This window comes from Protomyctophum bolini (assembly GCF_963924005.1).
Source record: "Protomyctophum bolini genome assembly, chromosome: 9".
Lineage (NCBI taxonomy): Eukaryota > Metazoa > Chordata > Actinopteri > Myctophiformes > Myctophidae > Protomyctophum > Protomyctophum bolini.
In genome coordinates, this window is record NC_137870.1 from 35,635,911 (window position 1) to 35,658,925 (window position 23,015).

A 23,015-nucleotide genomic window follows, 5' to 3' on the forward strand; every position below is an offset into this window, starting at 1 on the left:
TTTAAGCCAAGATATTGATGGTTAGGATTCAGAACCAAATGGAGCCATATTGTTGCAGGTCTATAACTCTGTCTGTGCATGGCTTAATTCATACCAAACTGTTTGTGATGATCAGATGATGATGTACAGTATACTGTCAGTACTTGATCAGATGAGTATGTGATCAGATTGTGGCTCATGGGTGTTTTTCTTTCAGTCTGGACCTCCAGGTGTGTAACAGAGGAGAGGGAGCTATAGGTGACCATGGGCTCTGCCTCCTCCTTTTATGGCCCCAAACACATTTACCTGGATGTGGACGGGAAGGTGCAGAAGGTGGGTCCAGCACAAGGTTGCACCCTCTGGTCTCAATATGCTTGTTCGTTGCTTATGTTTAACCCATTTAAGACCTGAGACCAGATACTACATAATGTCCTCTAAATCATGACGGTTTTCTGAAAGACCTATATGTTTCTATATCGGTGGTTCTCAAACCATTTCATGTCAAAGACCCCAAGGACCCCCCCCCCAGAAGTGAATATTATGTTTGCTGTAAAAAAGTATATATTCAAAAATGTCCACCCATTGTTACGATAAAAAATTAAATAGCAGATCCGCGCTATTATATTAATAGCTTGTAGATCTGCTATTTAATAGCTAAAGTTTAAAATGATGGTTAAAGTGGTGAACAGCTAAGGTGACACATGCATTTACGAGGTTAGGTTGTCAGTTTAGGTATCCATGGTGCTTATTGGAGATGCTCATATAGTACCTTACGTTCTTCTCACACATGTTACGGACCCCATATGGTGCCATACTGTACATAATGCTTACCTTATTACAATCAAATGCAAGCATTTGTACGTCACACGTCACCTCAAGGGAGGGTAAAAATAGCCTACTGTACAGTACAGCTGAGCAACTATACTGTTGCTCAGCACAGGTGTCCTTGACACACCAAACATATGCTGATAGCATGTTAAACACTGCTACCACATGCATTCTCTTCTCGGTTAGTCCTCTTCCTCATGTCCTCTGATGTGCTTTTAAGGGATATTTCACTTTCACTTTCAAAAAAACGTTTGGTAATTTTAATGTCTACTCAGGCTTATTTGAACACCCCAGACAGTTTTTAAGTTACTTGATTCAGTAATTAGATAGTTGAGATTCATTGTATCTGCCCCGCTCCCTCCCTATACAAACCCATTGTAACCTCAAACTCAATTTTATCGAAAATACCCTACCTTTACTCTGTTGACTGATACTGCCCTCCTAATATGTGAGGGCGCTGTGGTTTTTCATTTACTGTTTTCATTCATTTTTAATAATTCTTTTGGAAAAGAACCTCCTCTAGCGCCGCTCAAAAAATCAAAAATAATTATTAAAAAGAAATGAAAACACTAAATGAAAAACCACGGGTATTAGATGGACAATATCAGTCACCAGAAAAAAGGTTGGGTGTTTTCGATGAATCTATCATCATGGTAACTTAAATTGGAGTTTTAAGTTATGTATGTACAGTATAATGTATAGGAAGGAGGTGTGGCAGCTAAAATTAATATCTAATTACTAAAGCAAGCAACTTAAACACTGTCTGGGGTGTTCACATAAGCCTGAGTAAATGAAAAAATTACAAAAAGTTTTTTTTAATGTGAAAGTTTAAATCCTTCATCCTTTGTTCATTAAATATATATTTTTTTATCACCCAAAAAAAACATCCCTAGAGGCGCTTTTAGAGTACCTCTATCTTTCTCCTTGTTCAGGATGTATATGCCTATCCTTATGTGGCCAGCCCTCACGACCCCATTCACGTAGATAAAATAACTGCTTTAGGTCTCCAGGAAAATACTCAAAATCTCCAAAAAAACAACACTGTCAAAATAAATTAAAGAATTGTGTTGCAACGGTTCAATTCAGCACAGCAGTCGTTAGGCACTTCTATTGACAAGCATACGCTAATGTCCCCTTAGGCCGGGGCTCCGTACAAGCACACAAGGGTCCTCTGGTCTCATGTTTTGATGTTCCAAACACGCTGCATTGATAAATGACGCACAGTGGTTGATGCGCTGAGCTGCCGTCGAGTGTTTCAAGTACAGAGCTCTGGGTTTGACACATGTCTGTTGAAGAGCCCCATAGAGGCTCACCATTTGTCTGTTACACCTGCTGGCTTCAACATTTTACATTGCAGGGCCACAGTTGTCTCCGTGCCTTATCAACTCGTGTCTTGACACCCTAATTAAGGGCCTTTCTCGGCCCCGCCCCTCTCCAATTCTTTATATTGTTTAGTTTCCAAGATGGCCGCAGTACCAGGAGGGGTTGGGGCGGAGGTGGAGTGGGTGGAGTTGACATATGCCCTTTCTGAGCTTACTGAGTGAGAATAGACAAGTGGCGTTCCGTGCCTCATCATTCGTTGGGTGTTACAGCACTTCCATACACTTATATATATTTATATTATATACGTACCGTAATAATCATTTATTGACTGAATTCTTTCACAATTATATATTAACAAGAACAAGAACAAGAATAATACTTGCCATGTGGCAACTATTTGGCAAATAGTTCCAAACACTATACTGTATAGTTCAGTGGATTCCAGGGTCTTATAGGGTCTAAATTGACACTTTGATTTGATTGCACATTTTCGTGGCATAGAAATGAAATGAATGTATCCCCGGTTTGAGCCGAATGTGGGTTGCACGTGGTTTGTTGAACTAACTCTGGTGTTGTGATTGTGGACTTTGTTGACATTAAGGAGGTATTTTGACAGGTACATGTATCTTGGGTAAGCAAATCATGTAGACCAGGCCCATTGCAAGTTGCTGTACGGTGTCAACCCTATAAGCTAAAGGGGAGACCTTGAATTATTTTTTAAGTTTGAGACCCACTGGTATATTTCTGAACATATTAATCTTCATAATGGCTGCTGATTAAAGCATGCATGATATGACATCAAAGAGCGTAACTCTTTCAACAGGTCTGATGTGACTGCGACCTTGACCCTGATTTCTTGTGTGAAGCCTCGCGCCTCAGCTGTCCCGTTCCTTCATGGTGTGTGTGTGTGTGTGTGTGTGTGTGTGTGTGTGTGTGTGTGTGTGTGTGTGACTGTGTGTGTGTGTGTGTGTGTGTGTGTGTGTGCTTCAACTCGTGTACATCAAGTAACACAGACACTGGATTCATACAGTATCCCCATGTGACTTTAATGTCTGAATTCAAACACATGCAATGTGATGATAGGCCTCATCCTCTGTTCCGACACCAAACATCTGGACAGCAGCATGTGACCTTCGGTGAAAAAGTAACGTGGCTACGTTTACTCAAGTCCTGTGCTTGAGTACAATTGTGAGCTACCCCTACTTTAGTACTTTAGTATTTCCATTTTTAGCCTACTCCACTCAAATATTGTAATCGTTCCTAGTCTACAATAATTGAAAACATAGTTTTACTACTTTAAACTTTGTTGTTACTTATAGCAGATTAGATTGCTATTACAAAACTTAACCAACCACTTAATCCCGATGTCATACTTCAGCTTTCCAAAATAGCCAATCAAATTTGACTCCTTGTGTGTAATTCTACCTTTATATATATTTTGTGTACTTTGTGGTCCTCACACAGGCTGCTCTGTTCAGTCATGGAGTTGCACAGTTGTGGGGATGTTTTTGTGTGAACATGACGTGAAAAACTGCATCTCTATTCGCGTGCGTGCGTGCGTGCGTGCGTGCGTGTGTGTGTGTGTGTGTGTGTGTGTGTGTGTGTGTGTGTGTGTGTGTGTGCGTGTGTGTGTGTGTGTGTGTGTGTGTGTGTGTGTGTGTGTGTTAGGTGGTGTTCAGTAGAAACTGCAGTCCATATGACATCAAAGAGCTGCTGTGTTCCTCCTCCAACATACCCAGGTACTGTTCCTTGTTCCTCCTTCACTCTTGCTCTCTCTCTCTCTCTCTCTCTCTCTCTCTCTCTCTCTCTCTCTCGCTTGCTTCTTCCCACATGTTGATGATGATGTTGATGAATGGTGATTACGTTGAGGATAATAATGAAACAAGTGGTGTCATCATGTCAGGAACACCGGCATCGTCCTGATGGACCCAGACGGTGCCATGGTCTCCATAGACCCCACCATGCCCACCAACACTCCCAAGTACAGTAATGACCCTGACACACACTGTCTGTCTGTCTGTCTGTCTGACAGAGTTGTACAGTATGTTACATATTACTGGTCTTGATGCTGTGTCATTCATTGTGTGAGACTGATTTTATTGAAAGCAGCACCATGTGCACCTTTTTAATGCATATATTTATTTAGATTCTGTCCATACATAACTTATAATTGTGGTGGTATATTATTCAGTCTCCCTGCTCTTCTGTTGAGACATTTTTAGATCGTGTCAAAGGTCATGTCTCACCTATAGACACAGGATCTGACACGAAGTTTGACCTGATTCAATTTATCCCCTGAGCAAGCAGGCAGGCTCTATTAACCCAATGGTTAAAACAGCACGGCAGGAAACCGAGTTCAAATCCGTAGTAGAAGAGGAAAGTTACATATAGTGCGGCTTTAATTACATGAAATAAAATTACATACAGTATATCTAAACTGATGATGAATGTACATTTCTCACACAGCTCCTTGTATAGAGTTGTACCCTTGTCCACCAATCAGCTTGGAGGTAAAAACACACACACACACACACACACACACACACACACACACACACACACACACACACACACACACACACACACACACACACATTCCTTTAACACCAGTAAGCTAATTACCAGCAGTGGCTGTTGTTCCCAGGCAGTATGGGACTCATCACAGTGACTCATCACCTGTGCGTCTCTCTTCCACAGATAAGGAGAGCATATTCCAGAACGTGTTGTCTCAGGTGGCAGATCAGTTCAGCAGGTACAATTTACAATTTAGCAGATATATACGCTCTTAACCCAGAGCGACTTACAGTAAACGAGGTCAACGCGAGGTAATACAATCTAGTATCATAGCAGGTAAACCAAGAACCTTGTATAACAAAATAAAATCTGTAAATTGTAACTACCTATACAAACTATAGGACAGGTGGTGAGTCTACTGGAGGTCACTAGTTGTATAGTCATCTGGAGAGAGGGGATAAAAAGGAGGACAGGCATGATTATGTTGGTGACATGTTAATTCAGATCAGTTCAGTATAGGTACAGTACACAGCGGCACACAGTGATGTGGATATTATGTTATGGCTGACACATACAGTACGTCATTCACACGCCAGAGCCTTTCAAACATGTTGAGTGACAGTCAGCAGGCCTAGCCTGCAAGCATTTATACTTGGTCTCAAAAGACCCCAAATATCCGAACTGCTTGTATTGGCTATTTTGTGTGTGACCTTATACTCTTGGCATACGACCAATAGCTGTCTGCCGATGCATACTGTATAGTACCGGTATTACTGTTCTACAGAAACCACATACTGTATTATTATGCTTTTCTAGTGAAATGCACTACTGCACCTGCCGCTACTTTTAAGCTCACCTATGGTGACACCGTACTCATGTGCATACACACCGAGTGGTGCGCTATGAACTTGTAGGTCTGCTATTTTTTTTTAATCGTTAAAATGGCCTCAAATCTTTCAGAAAAAATTTTTTTGTTTGTTTTTTCGACGTCAGGCCTGAATGGGTTAACCTGTTTCTATCCTGTGCTTTTCTCCTTGCTCTTCCTCTATTTCTTTCCTCCTGCCTTTTCACGAAAACCAAGAGAACGCAATTGCAAACATTTCATTTCACCCCCTTCTTTATACCCCTGTAAACCTGTGATGTGTGACAATACATTTGGATTATAAATCAGGCAGCAACGACCGCTGGCTAGAGGCAGGTTATAGGCCAGAGCCCAGGCTATATGTCGTCCTCATTGCCACCCGCAGCAGTGTTTATGTGACCCCACATATGAACAAACTGGATAAACAACTCTTTGTCTCCCCACAGAGCATTTCGCATCACTGAGTTGAAGACGGAGGTCACTAACAGGCTAGCCATGCTGGAGAAACGCGTGGAATGTAGGTGTTGTTGTCTCCGCCAGGTCAATAGGCATGGCGAAGACTATGTTTTCGGCCCTGTCCGTCCTTTCGTCCGCGTGTCTGTGTGACTGTCTGTCTGTCTGTCTGTCTGTCTGTCTGTCCTTCCGTCCGTGTGTCTGCGTGTCCATCTTTCCCTCTGTTACCAGAAAATCTCCGGCACCGTTGTCTCGGTCGCTATACGAAACACACAATCCCTGCATGCCATACAGCGACGAACCTCTGCCCCACATTTTCCAGAGCGGTCTGTTATAGCGCCACCATGAGGCAGATTTTAGCTAAATAGTACTTTTTACATTACTCTTACAGATGTTATCCATATATCACGCAAATGGCTACACAGTACGTATATCCATAGTGATAGTGATTTCATTCTGATTGGCTAAGCTTGGATTCCAAAGTTTGCAGGATATCGGTTTTTAACAAAATGCCTCAAATCATGAACAGTGTGCGATTTACGTGACATTCCCACTAGGCTTTTCTGTCTGAGTTCATATGAAATAGTACAACCAAGTCAGCTTGTGTCTAAATAACAACATCTTCAGTTTGTCTCAAAAGGATTGTTGTGGGCGTGTGGTGGAAAAAGTACTCACATGTTTTACTTAAGTAAGTATCAATACTGCAATGTAGAAATACTGTAGGATAATAATAATGTAGGATTTAGAAGATATTTTTTTAATTTCGACGTCAGGCCTATACATTTGGTTAAGTACAGTACTTAAGTGTACTTTTAGTGCACAGACAGACAGACTGTATGCTCTATAGTCAGCACAAGGACTCAGGTTCGGATCCAACCCCTGTCTTGCTCTTTCTCTCTCTCTCTCTCTGCCCTTATAGTTTCTTGTAGTCTCTCTACATCTGTAATGAAGCACAAACATGTTGTATATATCGTTTCAGTGGAAGGCTTGAAGGTGATAGAGATTGACAAGTGTAAAAATGAACTGAAGAAACTACGAGATGAGATGACCTCCAAGGGTGGCAGCAGGTAAAAACGAAACAATGTATTATACTAAATATTGTTAAAACATCCATGTATTAATCATTTAGACTATGAGAGATGAGTTAGAGAGACCAATGAAAGTTGTGTTTCATTTTCTATCTCCTGGCTTCAGAGTAAACTGCCACTGTAAATACAACTACACAGATGATGGTAAAAAGCTCACCCCTAGACGGGACGTTCCCACTTATCCAAAGGTACAGTATATATTTTGTTTTTTTGTTTATTTAGATTTAGCCAGAAATCTCTTTTACAACAGAGACCTGAACAGAGATACAGAGATAAACCAGGTTAGGATGTCCACCAACATATTTGCATTGATTTATATGTCTTATTTTATCTTAACTGTTGTTGTGGGGTCTGAGAGGGTGGAAGAGCTTTACTGTACAATACCCTTGTTGATATGTTTTTGTTATATGTTTGGGTTGTTTTCTTATTGTGTACATGCTTTGAGGACCCCCTCGAAAACGAGATACTGAAATTTAAAAATAAAATAACGTGTATACGTCTCCAAAATATTGTAAAATGTATTAAATTATTATAAATTATAATTTCAAAATATTTTCAAGAATGTAAACCTTATAAATTAATATTTCTAAATTTCAAGTGTGAATATTTTGTAAAAGAATTTCAGAAATATTAAGAAAAAAATCCGAGGCGACCGTGTTGCGCCAGTGCAACACTACTTATGGAATACTTTCATTACCGTAAGCAAGGAAATACTTTTGTTTTGTAGTTACTTTTGGTCAATTTATTTATTTACTGATTTATTAAGTAGCCGTGTCTGCCTCGCCGCTGAGATTATCCTGTCGCGGTTATTTCTCAACAACGACCAGCGTGTGGTCAAACCAAGCAATGAAAGAGAAGTCTGCACAACAGCTCTGCGCCGCAGTGTTTTATTTCTTTAATACACCAACATTAGTGACACAATTAGTGACACAACGTTTCAGCCATGACATCACCTGATAAAGGCAGTTATGGCCAAAACGTTGCGTCACTATATGTCAGTGTTTTAAATAAATAAAACACTGTGGAGCAGAGCTGTCTTGCGGACTTCCTTCTCTTTTACTCTGTATCAACCTTTGCCCAGCACCAGCGAGGGATTGGGTGTGCCACAATACACAAGAGGTGTGAGGTTATACGTTGTATTTTATGATGGCTGCAGAGGCGTGGTGAGGCACGAGACTCCAACCCTCTCGCTGGATCACTGTAACGCACCTGGGATTGATCAATTAATTTAAGGTGTAGAAAGTAGATTATCGCAAGATTTAGGTCTATTCAGAAACCAGCCAATCGGAATCAAGTATTTGGTACTAACCGTTTTAGAATATCTCTTTTGTAACCACTTTGTCCATGTGTGTGTGTGTGTGTGTGTGTGTGTGCGTGTGTGCGTGCAGTACACCTTGTCTCAGGAGACCATCGAGGCGCTGAAGAAGCCAACGTTTGACGTCTGGCACTGGGAACACAATGAGGTTTGTTCATGGCAGCCCTGTTACTGTAAACTCAGACTGTATGTCCTCACTTCCCCTTCCTGGTCATCCCACCAGTTCAAACCCTGTGGATCAGATTTGGATTATGGGTATTGGCCGGTGCAACGTAACTTTGAAGATTTGATTATTAAACGCACAAAAACAATACATTAACCGCCCTATATTGGCTACATTTCGGCCATTTGAAAATACCCAATGTAGGCTGCAAGATCAGAATGCATCACATCAACCTTTTTTTTTGTATTTTCAAAGATTTTATATTTTAAAACTTGTGAAATGGGACATTGTGCATGATGAGTACTTTCTACTTTTGGTACTTTTAAGTATATTTTGATACAAATACTTCTGTACTTTTACTCAAGTACATTTTTAATTCCGGACTTTTACTTAGTGTGTTTCTACATTGCAGTATACTTTTACACAAGTAAACATTATTGTACTTTTTCCACCACTGACAAAAACAGTATTGGGATCACTTTGATATCTGATCAGTGATCATAGAATTATTTCAGCAGTTATGCCAATAACAAAATACGTTTTTGATTAATCAAATAATATGTTTACCACCCAAAATCCAAATGTGATTCACTCGGATAGGGGTTCAATCTTTGGAACAACAGGCAAGTCAGCCGAGACAGGCTCACACAGTGTTCAAATGCTTTAGCCCAACAGTCTGGACATCATCGGAAGGCCTGAAAAAAGTAGAAAATAATACAAAATTAAAATAAAATGCACTGGAAACCAAATTAGTTAAAGCCTAACTATAACCTACTGCTTGACAAATGGAAATTCAAAAATATATTTTAATAGGTTTCATTGTTTTCATTAATGTAAATGGCAAGCGGATGACAGTTTCCTGTTACAACAGTAAATGGGGCAGAGTTACATGCAGGCTCTCTTATGGCATTCGAAAATTGTGTAAGAATTGAAATTCGAATGCGTGTCAGTCGTACGGCTACAGTAGTCCTCGTTCGAGACAACCAACATCATCGAGCGACAGCAAGTTTAAACGAACGCGTGGCATATTTTGACAGTTGCAGGAGGTTTTGAGACGTTTATCTGGTGCTGACCATCTCGTTCCTCCATTGTGGCTGCAGATGTTGAGCTGTCTGGAATACATGTACCATGACCTGGGTCTGGTGAAGGAATTCAGCATGAACCCCATCACACTCAAACGCTGGCTGGTAAGGTTACAGTACAGGACGATGGCTCTGCAGGACGGGTCTGTATGCGGCGACATGCACAGGGAAGGGAAGGTCTGCTCAAATGGCTTGGACGGGGGGAGTATATACAGTATTATGGGTTAACCGCTTGGGGTTGATTCTACAAATGCCTTTGTAGAATCACTCACTCGGTAGTTTCACACTTTCAAGATTTTTCAAAAATGTTCAAAACTAGTAGTTGTGCAAGCTCGCAGTTGTGTGGCAAAAGTCAAAGAGCGGTGTGTGATCCGTTTGCTGCTTGCTTATAGTTGTTTTCGCATACTCTTAACAGTGCGCGCTACTGAAAGGCATGTAAATGTAAATTTGCAAACAGTGACAGGGTGGGGTCACACTGTCACAACTACATTTAGATTTACTGGTTTTGATGGGGATTTACTGGGGTATATACTAATGGTAGAACTTCAAAAGATTTTTGGAATATACTGTAAACTGTGCATTTTGTGCCGGATCACACTCAATCACCCACCCACGCACACATGCACGCACATGCATGCACGCACACACACACACACACACACACACATACACACACACACACACACACACACACACGTCAGTGAACAATGAATGTGTTTCTCCTAAGTTGGCCATTCAGGAGAACTACCGCAGCAACCCCTTCCACAACTTCCGCCACTGCTTCTGTGTCAGTCAGATGATGTATGGCATGATTAACCTCTGCAGCCTGCAGGTGAGGCGTGCGTCTGTGCGTCAGCGTTAATAGTAGTTTTATGGTTAAAGGAAAACTGTCGGAAAAAGACTCGCTCGCCACATAAATTGTTAAGGAAGACCCTCTTTTGAATGCTCATAAAGTGCTCTGTCCTCAAATTGAGGTTAGCATTAGCAAATATGTTGGTCCTTCATCAGTGCTAATAGCTCCCAGGACCGAAATGTTTTAACCTCACTTTGAGAGCTGAGAGCACTTTATGAGCATTCAAAAGTAAATTCTATTTTCTTAAGGCTCTGTCTAAGGTGTCTTCCTTAACAGTTTATGTGGCGAGCACGTCTTTTTCTGCCAGTTTTCCCTTGTGTATTTGAGACCACCTGCAGTCAACCCGGAACAACATGCAGTACTATACTACTACAAAATACTTTTGTGTTTTATGGTTAAAAAGTGTTTTCCTAGAGTTAGGTTTATTCAGGTTGGGGTTAGTATTAAACATTTAGATGTTAGGTTTAGGGATTCTAATATTATAAATAGAGATATCCCTGGCTATTTAAAAAAAAAAATGCCATTCATAAAGTCACGGTCTTAAAATGTTGTTGTCTGTTGTCCTCACCTGTGTGTGTGTGTGTGTGTGTGTGTGTGTGTGTGTGTGTGTGTTCTCTCGCATTTGTTTATGTATGTATTTTCCTGTAGGAGAAGTTGACTTTGCCAGACATGTGCATTCTAATGACAGCTGCAGTGTGTCACGATCTGGACCACCCTGGCTACAACAACACGTAAGTTGGGTCTGAGGAGCTTGTTATTGGGTCTGGGGGGCCAAAACAATTCCAATTGTACACTCTCACAGTTACAGACCCGTAAGGGTCCATTTGGAACCCCCTCAAGGAACCCTGAGGGTCCCTGTGTGTTATCTTGAATAATTGCGATTAGTCGAATATGTAATAATTGGGACAGACCTACCGTAATCGCAATCCTATGTGGCTCACGTGGACAATTTGTAGCTTCATTGTAACTAGGGAAGTTAAATTGAATTGTTCAAAACATCAACAATGTTATCAACTGGATGCATGTGGGCGTGGTCAAACTGGGGTAATTCCTCTAATTTAAAAAGGTTGAGAACCACTGGTTTAAAACAACTCCTGCATCCCCTGACCCTGAGGGTCAAGGCATTAACCAGGGTACATACATTTTCTCCAGGGGTATAGCCTACACTTAGTTTTTTTTTTAAATCGTCCCTAAAGTCCTGCTATAGTTTTTTGCACGGCACATGTACACGCAGGGGAAGGAGCTCTCTATATTTAGACGAATGTGACGGGGCCACGTTGGGCATCTCTTTGTAGGGGTGTTGAGAGACACATCGCTACAGATGTCCAAGCATGGCCTGTGCAATATATAATTGTCATTGAGATGTGGAGCTGCTGTTCGGGTGTGGAAAGAATGACGACTTATTTTATGCATGTTGGGGGTTGTTTTCAGCAGTACCTTCTCACCACATGAGGTTTATTTTATGCATGTTGGTGTGTGGTTCACATCAGTAGCCTATACCTTCTCACCACATCAGGTGATGTTTAAAATAAACTTTATTTGTGGCATTCATTAGATTATTCGATGGAAACTTGACTTTCTCTTCATCCATCTGTCCATTGATCCATCCATCCATCCATCCATCCATCATCCATGCATCTACACATCCACGCATCCATCTATGCATCCATGCATCCATCCATCCATCTATGCATCCTTCAGATACCAGATCAACGCGCGCACAGAGCTGGCAGTGCGTTACAACGACATCTCTCCCCTGGAGAACCACCACTGCGCCGTGGCCTTCCAGATCCTCGCTCTGCCGGAGTGCAACATCTTCGCCAACGTGGAGCCCGAGGCCTTCATGCTCATACGACAAGTAAGCTCCAGTATAGGACTGGTGACATTTCTTTTCTTTGTCATTTTCTTGTTTTTTAAAGATTTTCTGACTTCAATTGCACCCAAAACAACCTGGACTTTGAACATTGAGGCCTCATTCACACGTATCAAACACCAATCAAGTAAATGTTTGGTCGTTTTTTGTTTTGTTTTTTTAGGCCACCACAATGCTTTTCCAATGGGAGTCACATGGTTTGACCAAACATTTATGTTTGATTTCCCATCAAACAAAAATGTTTGGTCAAACCATGTGACTCCCATTGGAAAAGCATTGTGGTGGCCTAACAAAACAACCGAAATGTCCTTGATTGGTGTTTGATACGTGAGGCCTCACTGGATTTTCTGTGCTATTGTCTGTGCATGCTATGATTTGCCTGTGGACGGTGATGTCACGGTCCACAAATCCCACCCTTCTCCTCCCTGCCCCTCCCCTATGCTTCAGCCCTGGGGGGGCGGAGAGGGGAGAGGGGGCAGAGCAGGGGTGATGGATAAAATAAGGCGTTTTTCCATTGCATCTGAAGAAGCTTTAGAACACAGACAGAAAAAACACCTGGCATGGCATACTGGAGTGGATTTTTCTTTTAAAACCTTTCAATACACTTTTGAAGGACCATGACAAAATGACTCTAAATGTTGTTCAAATGTTGTTAAAAAATTATGCGGATTGTACAATTTTCTAAATGCATATCATGATAATTAAAACATGAGTGAATGCTTGTGCAGCCAGCAGGAAGGGAAATAGCAACATCTGCTGGGCCACTAATGGATGCCGCCTATTTTTCGGATGTCTTGTTCATCGTTAAGGCCTAATGGTAATTGCAGCGAAGTGTGTTCTTGTGTGAGCTAGCAATTTCCATTTTGAGGTATTTGTACTTTACCTGAATATTACTCCACTACATACTTTTACTTCACTACATGTAAATAACTAATAAACAAATACTAGTTACCTTGTATATTCTGATTATTATTACAAAACATACATTAACCACTTCATCCATATACATTTTGGCCATTTGAAAGTAGCTGATCTACAAACTCACAATGCGTCATAATGCGACGCATTGTGAGCTTGTAGATTGGCTATTTTCAAAAGATTATTATTATTAACTTTGGGGCTATTTGCCTTTATTGATAGATTACAGTATAGTTTGACAGGAAAGGGGAGAGCGATGAGGGGAAAGACATGCAGCTAAGGTCGTCAGGATCGGGACTGGATTACCAGCCTGGTGCCTGGCCGCTCGGCCGGCCAAGGCTTCAAAAGATTCTTATTGAAAACTTGAAATCGGACATTCTGCAGGATTTTTACTATTGGTACTTTAATTACATTTTGAAGACAATACTCTTGTACTTTTACTCAAGTACATTTTGAATTCCGGACTTTTATTTGTAAGTAACAGAGTATTTATAGTAAATAAGTTGAGTACCTTTTCCACCATTGTCAATTTCAAGAGCTCTCCCTTGCTGCCTGCAGCCATTTACAAGACTTTGACATTGGCTCTTTTGTCCTCTGGCAGGCAATCATCACCCTGATCCTGGCCACGGACATGGCCCGTCACGGGGAGATACTGGACTCCTTCAAGCGCAAAGTGGAAGACGTCTTTGACTTCACCAACGAGGAGCACCTCACATGTGTACGTTCTAGGGGTGTAACGATACATGTTAACAGCGATACAATAGGCTATATATCACGCTACATGGTTGACTAAATGGTAAATGGTGGATTTATATAGCGCCTTTATCCAAGGCACTTTACAGAGATTGTGCATTACATTCACCCATTCACACACACATTCACACACACACACACACACACACACACACACACACACACACACACACACACACACACCGATGCCATGAGGCAACCATGCAAGGCACCAACCTGCACATCAGTAGCAATTAGGGGTTCAGAGTCTTGCTCAAGGACACTTCGACACTTACTCTGGGGGAGCCCATGGAAAGACATGAAATCATGTGGATAGAGCAGGGAAACATTTATACACATATACACAAACACATATACCGGTATATCATATATCTGAACACATTATGGACAAACCTACACCTTAACATGAACACAGAGAATACACACATTGTTCGATAGAAGTGTAGCGATATAGAGTGCTTAGTATTGATAGCCTACAATAGATTATTTGCATTGCAAAACGCTTCAATACCAATTATTTTAATTAGGAGCGTGTGTGCGCGTGCGCGCACGTGTGCGCGTGAGTGCGTGTATATGTGCGTGTGTGTCAAGATCTGCTGATTGCCCAGTTTCTCCTTTCAATAACACCTGCGTGTGTTTCAGCTAAAGATGGTGTTGATCAAGTGCTGTGACATCTCTAATGAAGTGCGACCAACGGAGGTGGCAGAGCCCTGGGTGGACTGTCTGCTGGAGGAATACTTCATACAGGTGATGTTCACCTCACTCCTTAAAGGGGAGTCCCGGACCAGCCATTTTCTTACTGTAATATGATGGCTAACTAACTAACGGACAGGAGATGCACGCTTTCATTGTAAGCGCGACGTTTGGTCGCAATAATAGGCATATCCAGGGGGTTCCTTTTGCTCGTTTCCTGAAAAGTAACTGTGTTTTGACATGCATACAAGGTTTCCACCCGCCAGCAATGATATGGTTAAATATGATTTCAACATTTTAAAATATAAAACATCGTCGCTGAATATTATAAACCTCTTTAAAATGAATGCCCTACTTCATCATACTACAGTACAGCCTCACACAAAGGCATCATAAGTAGCAGATCTCCAAGCTCGAAACACGGTTATGAGGTTTCCACAGGCAAATGGAGCCTTTACATATAACATCTTTCTCCAAAGTGCTTTACAAGGTGCAATGCGGCACGATGTGACACATTGTGATCTTGTAGATCTGCTATTTTCAAAAGATGTCTATACATTTGAAAACTTGAAACGGGACTATTATTATTATCATTATTATTATTATTATTACCCTTATTATTATATATTTTTTAAATAGTGAATTTGGGGGATTTTTCTTTTAATCTCATAATAATTAAAAACAAAATGCAGTTAAATAAATAAATACATACATACATAAATATAGGGGATACATATTTACTAAAAGTTGGTCCGCAATGGGTCCAGAACCACTGTTTGGGGAAATATAAAAATCTAATAATTGTCTCCGCTGTGTCTTCCAGAGTGACAGAGAGAAGACAGAGGGTTTGCCAGTGGCTCCTTTCATGGACAGAGACAAAGTCACCAAGCCCACTGCTCAGATTGGATTCATCAAATTTGTCCTCATTCCAATGTTTGAGTCTGTCATGAAGGTAGGAGCGTACAGTATGTGAGTGAGTGCATGTTTAACGGTCACTTCATTGTTGTTGTATATGTTGTCCAAACACAGTGGTGTAAAGTAACTAAGTACAATTCTGAGCTATCTGTACTTTACTTGAGTATTTCCAATTTCAAATACATTTACTTCTACATCTCGGATCAAAATATTGCACTTTTTCTCCACTACATTTATTTGACAACTTTAGTTACTAGTTGCTTTGTAGAGTTTGATTATTATTACAAAACATACATTAACCACATTTCGGCCATTTGAAAATAGCCTCTACAAGCTCGCAATGCATACTATTTTCAAAAGATTTTAATACATTTGAAAACTTGAAATGGCACATTCTGCATAATGAGTACTTTTACTTTTAGTACTTTAGGTACATTTTGCTGCCAATATGTTTGTACATAGTATGTTTGTACTTTTACTGAAGTCCATTTTCAATTGCAGACTTGTAACTTGTAACAGAGTATAGTTCTACATTGCAATATCGACACTTTTATACTTAAGTGAAACAATGGAGTACCTTTTTTTCCACTCACTGGTCCAAACAGCTGTTCCCTCAGATTGAGGAAATCATGGTTCAACCGCTGAGGGACTCTCGTGACCACTACGAAGAGCTGAAACAGATCGATGACGCCATGACAGAGGTATAGAACCTCTATTCCAGATACGTTCCATTTAGTTATCACTGACATGACAGAGATAGATACCTTCTATTTAGTTATCACTGACATGACAGAGATAGATACCTTCCATTTAGTTATCGCTGACATGACAGAGATAGATACCTTCTATTTAGTTATCACTGACATGACAGAGATAGATACCTTCTATTTAGTTATCACTGACATGACAGAGATAGATACCTTCTATTTAGTTATCACTGACATGACAGAGATAGATACCTTCTATTTAGTTATCGCTGACATGACAGAGATAGATACCTTCTATTTAGTTATCGCTGACATGACAGAGATAGATACCTTCCATTTAGTTATCGCTGACATGACAGAGATAGATACCTTCTATTTAGTTATCACTGACATGACAGAGATAGATACCTTCTATTTAGTTATCGCTGACATGACAGAGATAGATACCTTCTATTTAGTTATCGCTGACATGACAGAGATAGATACCTTCTATTTAGTTATCGCTGACATGACAGAGATAGATACCTTCTATTTAGTTATCGCTGACATGACAGAGATAGATACCTTCTATTTAGTTATCGCTGACATGACAGAGATAGATACCTTCTATTTAGTTATCGCTGACATGACAGAGATAGATACCTTCTATTTAGTTATCGCTGACATGACAGAGATAGATACCTTCTATTTAGTTATCGCTGACATGACAGAGATAGATACCTCCTATTTAGTTATCGCTGACATGACAGAGATAGATACCTCCTATTTAGTTATCGCTGACATGACAGAGATAGATACCTTCTATTTAGTTATCGCTGACATGACAGAGATAGATACCTTCTATTTAGTTATCGCTGACATGACAGAGATAGATACCTTCCATTTAGTTATCGCTGACATGACAGAGATAGATACCTTCTATTTAGTTATCACTGACATGACAGAGATAGATACCTTCTATTTAGTTATCGCTGACATGACAGAGATAGATACCTTCTATTTAGTTATCGCTGACATGACAGAGATAGATACCTTCTATTTAGTTATCGCTGACATGACAGAGATAGATACCTTCTATTTAGTTATCGCTGACATGACAGAGATAGATACCTTCTATTTAGTTATCGCTGACATGACGGAGATAGATACCTTCTATTTAGTTATCGCTGACATGACAGAGATAGATACCTTCTATTTAGTTATCACTGACATGACAGAGATAGATACCTCCTATTTAGTTATCGCTGACATGACAGAGATAGATACCTCCTATTTAGTTATCGCTGACATGACAGAGATAGATACCTTCTATTTAGTTATCGCTGACATGACAGAGATAGATACCTTCCATTTAGTTATCGCTGACATGACAGAGATAGATACCTTCTATTGAATTATCGCTGACATGACAGAGATAGATACCTTCTATTTAGTTATCGCTGACATGACAGAGATAGATACCTTCCATTTAGTTATCGCTGACATGACAGAGATAGATACCTTCTATTTAGTTATCACTGACATGACAGAGATAGATACCTCCTATTTAGTTATCACTGACATGACAGAGATAGATACCTTCTATTTAGTTATCACTGACATGACAGAGATAGATACCTTCCATTTAGTTATCGCTGACATGACAGAGATAGATACCTTCTATTTAGTTATCGCTGACATGACAGAGATATAGAACTTCTATTCTAGATACGTTCCATTTAGTTATCACTGACATGACAGAGATAGATACCTTCTATTTAGTTATCGCTGACATGACAGAGATAGATACCTTCTATTTAGTTATCACTGACATGACAGAGATAGATACCTTCTATTTAGTTATCGCTGACATGACAGAGATAGATACCTTCTATTTAGTTATCGCTGACATGACAGAGATAGATACCTTCTATTCTAGATACGTTCCATTTAGTTATCACTGACATGACAGAGATAGATACCTTCTATTTAGTTATCACTGACATGACAGAGATAGAATACCTTCTATTTAGTTATCGCTGACATGACAGAGATAGATACCTTCTATTTAGTTATCACTGACATGACAGAGGTATAGAACCTCTATTCTAGATATACCTTCCATTTAGTTATCGCTGACATGACAGAGTTATAGAGCGTCGCAGTTCCGCCTCCTTTCAGAACGACGGGGGCACCGGAAGAGAATTTTCCATTCATTTTTCCATAGATGTTTCAGAAAGTATTTATTTAAAGACCTTTAAAAGTCCTACAACATGAAATTCAACTTTTCAGCTGGTGTTTTTTTGCACTCCCCTTTGTGTTTTCTATCCCCACAAATACGCAATTGTGAACAATTTCTCAGCAACAGCTCAAATGATTTGGCCGTACACCGTAACACGTGATGTCATCGGTATCCCTACTTTGTACAATTCCTCTCCCTCTTTAGTCTTCAGTTCCAAATTTGCAGTTTCCAAGCTGGCATGGAATGGAAACAAGCCTGGGTTGATTTGTCAGGAGCCCAGTTGGCTTTGTCCGAGGCTTAAAGGTCTTTAAATAAATACTTTCTGAAACGTTTGGAAAAATGAATGGGAAATTCTCTTCCGGTGCCCTCGTCATTCTGAAAGGGGGTGGGACTGCGATGCTCTATAGAGCGTCGCAGTCCCGCCCCCCTTCATGACGACGCCAGGCCCAGGAAATAGTTCCCAATGCATTTTTCCCATAGATAATAAGTCATTTTGTGGGTGAACTACTCCGTTAAGTTACACGCAACTAAATCAGGAAATACCTACAACCCCAACCGCTAAGTCCTCACAATATATAGGCTAATGCAAGTAGTAAAGTACACACACACACACACACACACACACACACATGCACGTCCACACATACACACGCGCATGCACATACACAAGCACTTGCTAACATAAAGGTGTGTTTTTGTTCAACGAGGGACGGAAGGCAAAAGCAGAGAATATGTCGTTAGGTGTGAAGAAGAAGTAAGAGCTGCTGTGAGTCACAGACAGTCAGTGTAAATGTGTAAGTAACAGGGACAGGCTTGCTGTGACTCCTATTGTGTTTGTGTGTTAAGTATGTACTAATAAACTGACTCCTTGACTGCTGTGACTCTAGAGTATAGCAAGTGGACTGACTTAGCCTCGTGTAGCCAACCTCCATCTGCCTTTGCCATGCATATTGCCCCAGGCAGATACAGTCTTGCCCCTCTCAATTGTGGGAGGACTTCACGGCCAAAGTGGTGACGAGCCAACCAGATTCGTCTGGAACCAGGCTATAACCAACCAAAGCCCAGCATGCAAATATGGGGCGGGACATTGCATAAAAAAAAATCTAATACTGAGAGGGATGAGACTAATATCCACGCAGTGATATTAGAATCGCTACACGAGGCTAGGACTGACTCGCTCTCTGCCTCTAATCTATAACTGTATAAAGCTCTGTTTACCAAAATTCACACCTAGCCAGTCATTCTCAAATGCATTAATAAATAAATAAATACAAACAATAAAGAACCCCCATAAAGTGTAACCAAATGGAGCAATTTGTCCTTGAGTCCTTGATTTGTAAGGGTCCCTTTGGAACCTCCTGGACCCGACGTTTGAGAACAATACTTCTCCAAGCACAGCACTTTTCATTCACACGTAAATTAATAAAATAGCCTACTGTATACAACTTCAAGTGTGAAGAAAGTTAAGTTGATATTATTGTGGTATGGCCTTGTGAAAACCTTAATCCTAAATTTGTTTCAACCATAATCCTATATTTGGCTCACTTGAACAATTTGTAGGGAAGTTATATTGAATACAAATAAGCATACTCCGCCTCCATATAAAAGAAGAGTAATTTTCTAAAATAGCGATCCTTGATTCCTTACATGATACAGATTTACTTCTTCATGTCAGTGTTGGCAAGACAGAATACAATTCATACATTTATTATATTGTCTTCGCATTGCCCCCATCAGTTAAACATAAAATACATTTTGTCTCCTGTAGCCTACTGCTAACTAATGTCTACAAGCTCTGAATCCAGAAGTTGGCTACCTGCTGGCAACCACCCCACCAAACTCATCCTTTAACTAAACCATCTGTAATGTAATGCCTTAATGCAGCTATTTTGAATTTGGTCCTCACGTTGTTGTATTGCAATGGGCTCTATGCCACACACCATTTTGCAAAGAACTGGGCCCCTTCCCTACTTCCTTTCCTTCACAGGTGTTACGGATGATACTAATGAATGCTCAGCTGTTCCATTCTGGTCAAACACAGTCAGTGTCATGTCAGTGCGACATGCGTGTTTGCTCACAGGAAACACTCTGCTACAATGCTACCCAAGTGTCCTTGTGTGTAACTCTGAGAGTGTACAAATGGAACCAAATAAACCGGTCCATTTGGTTCCGTTCCATTTGTACACTCTCAGAGTTATGGGCCTTGAAATTAAAAGCTTTGAGAACCACTACACAGTGCACACTAAATGGAACAGAGCCTTAATTAGTACCATCGGTAACACCTGAGAAGGAAGTAGGGAAGCGACGAGGAAGTAGGAAGAGTAATTCTGTGTGCATATAGCCTATAGGTATGATGTAGACAGTTCAGGAGCCACTACCTTTAAAATAACTGTGCTGTCTGTCAAATAACTATATACCATATAACTGTGTTTGAGGCTCATCACACAAACGCCACTCATCACACAATGTCCTCCAGTTGGGCCAGTCATTTGATTCAACAATGCCAAGCAATCTGGCACAGATCACTTTATCATGCACAATGGACCTTACTAACCCTATCTCTAACCCTAACTAAACATAACCGCAAGCACAGGAGCAGCGCATGTTCACCAACCTTAATGCATGTTCGCCAACCTTAATGCATGTTCGCCAACCTTAATGCATGTTCGCCAACCTTAATGCATGTTCGCCAACCTTAATGCATGTTCGCCAACCTTAATGCATGTTCGCCAACCTTAATGCATGTTCGCCAACCTTAATGCATGTTCACCAACCTTAATGCATGTTCACCAACCTTAATACATGGTTGAACCAACGGGAGGTCGAACCACAGGGAAGTCCCCCAATGGGCGGGTCTCCGATACATTTGTGTGGGTCGTGAGTGAATATCCCTTTATTGTCTCCACCAGGCCGAAAGGCATGGGAAGAGAGTATGTTTTGCACTCTGTCCGTGTGTGTGTATCCGTCTGTCCGTCCGTCCGTGTACAGCTAATCTCCGGCACCATTAACCTGATCGGTGCCCAATTTTGCACGCACACTCCCTGGATGCCAATGCTGAACCTCTATCTATCTCTGTAGTCATGTGTTCAAGCCGGATCTGTCTGATATTTCATATTCCATCCTAATTGGCTAACATTGGTTTTCAAAGTTTGCAGGATTGGCCCGTTTTGAACAAAAAGCCTCAAATCATGAACGGAGCATGCAATTTACATGAATTCTTTCATGGACTTTCCTACTAGGCTGAGAAATATATCCCACCCTTTTCACATTGGCCTGTTATAGCGCCACCAACAGGTGGATTTTTGCAAAACACATTTTTGGAACAAAATGCCTCAAATCATCCAATTGCCATCCAAAGCGTAAGAAGAAATGGCACCCTTTTCACATTGGCCTATTATAGCGGCCTATATAGCGCCACCTGGCGGAGACCTGTGCCCCGAGGGTCACTTTTTTCTAGTTATCACTGCAACAATGTCTGAGGAACCAGAATAAAATAAACTTTTATGCACCTGTATACACAATATGTGACAATAAATAACACCTTGAACCTTGACAAACAAGACATTTAGGTTTTATGGTTATTTAGCCCTGTGGGCTTCTATTTCTTCTACATTTCCCCACTTATTTTGCAGTGAAAGAGGTTAATGTGACATTCTCATGCTTAATCTCTGCCTCTCTTTATGCTGCTTTTGAAGTTCATCTTCCTCAAAGTAGAATGAAGTTGCGACTTAACTCAGATCATGGGGGTCATAGTTTTGACATCTCCACAATAATGAGATTAGGATTAGGAGAGTGGGAAGTTAATCCTGACTCAGTACCAAAGGGTACCTCAATTCTAGAAACCGATTTGTTTCCCCACAATGAACAACTATGATCAAAGGACATTCATACAAGCCAGCAGTGGTGGACAAAGTGCTCAATAGTAACACCAGTACTCGAGTGCCAGTAGTTACTCCTGGTTAAATATTATTCAACTGCAAGTGAAAGCTGCTCTGGTCAGATTTGCACACACTAAAGTAATAGAGAGCTTGTTAATAATAACAACCAATGTGAAAAGGGTGCCATTTCTTCTTACGCTTTGGATGGCAATTGGATGATTTGAGGCATTTTGTTCCAAAAATGTGTTTTGCAAAAATCCACCTGTTGGTGGCGCTATAACAGGCCAATGTGAAAAGGGTGGGATATATTCCTCAGCCTAGTAGGAAAGTCTGAAAGATTTCATGTAAATTGCACACTGCGTTGATGATTTGAGGCTTTTTGTTCAAAACAGGACAATCCTGCAAACTTTGAAAGCCAATGTTAGCCTATTAGGATGGAATATGAAATATCAGACAGAAAAAATTGGCATCGACCTGGTTAACGGTGCCGGAGATTAGCTGTACACAGACGGACGGACCAGACACACACAAACACACACACACACACACACACACACACACACACACAGACGGGGACACACACGGACGGAGTGCAAA

The 23,015-nt window shown here is 40.7% G+C and overlaps 1 protein-coding gene across 2 annotated transcripts; it reads left to right on the plus strand.

Annotated features, from left to right (window-relative positions):
- Positions 1 to 243: 243 nt before the first annotated feature.
- On the plus strand, positions 244 to 19,298 carry pde9ac (phosphodiesterase 9ac; the record flags this gene model as incomplete). 2 transcript variants are annotated; one of them, XM_080772223.1, is made up of 18 exons in its annotated part: positions 244 to 312; positions 3,799 to 3,869; positions 4,034 to 4,111; positions 4,597 to 4,640; positions 4,828 to 4,882; positions 5,953 to 6,023; positions 6,939 to 7,026; positions 7,154 to 7,235; positions 8,436 to 8,510; positions 9,626 to 9,712; positions 10,335 to 10,439; positions 11,109 to 11,191; positions 12,162 to 12,318; positions 13,853 to 13,969; positions 14,647 to 14,751; positions 15,521 to 15,649; positions 16,218 to 16,313; positions 19,245 to 19,298. In XM_080772223.1, 18 exons carry the CDS (start codon positions 244 to 246, stop codon positions 19,296 to 19,298), a joined length of 1,566 nt encoding a protein of 521 aa, XP_080628349.1. The 2 variants fall into 2 exon arrangements, with proteins under 2 accessions (XP_080628349.1, XP_080628350.1); XM_080772224.1 differs by having other exon boundaries at positions 19,248 to 19,298.
- Between the last annotated feature and the right edge of the window lie 3,717 nt (positions 19,299 to 23,015).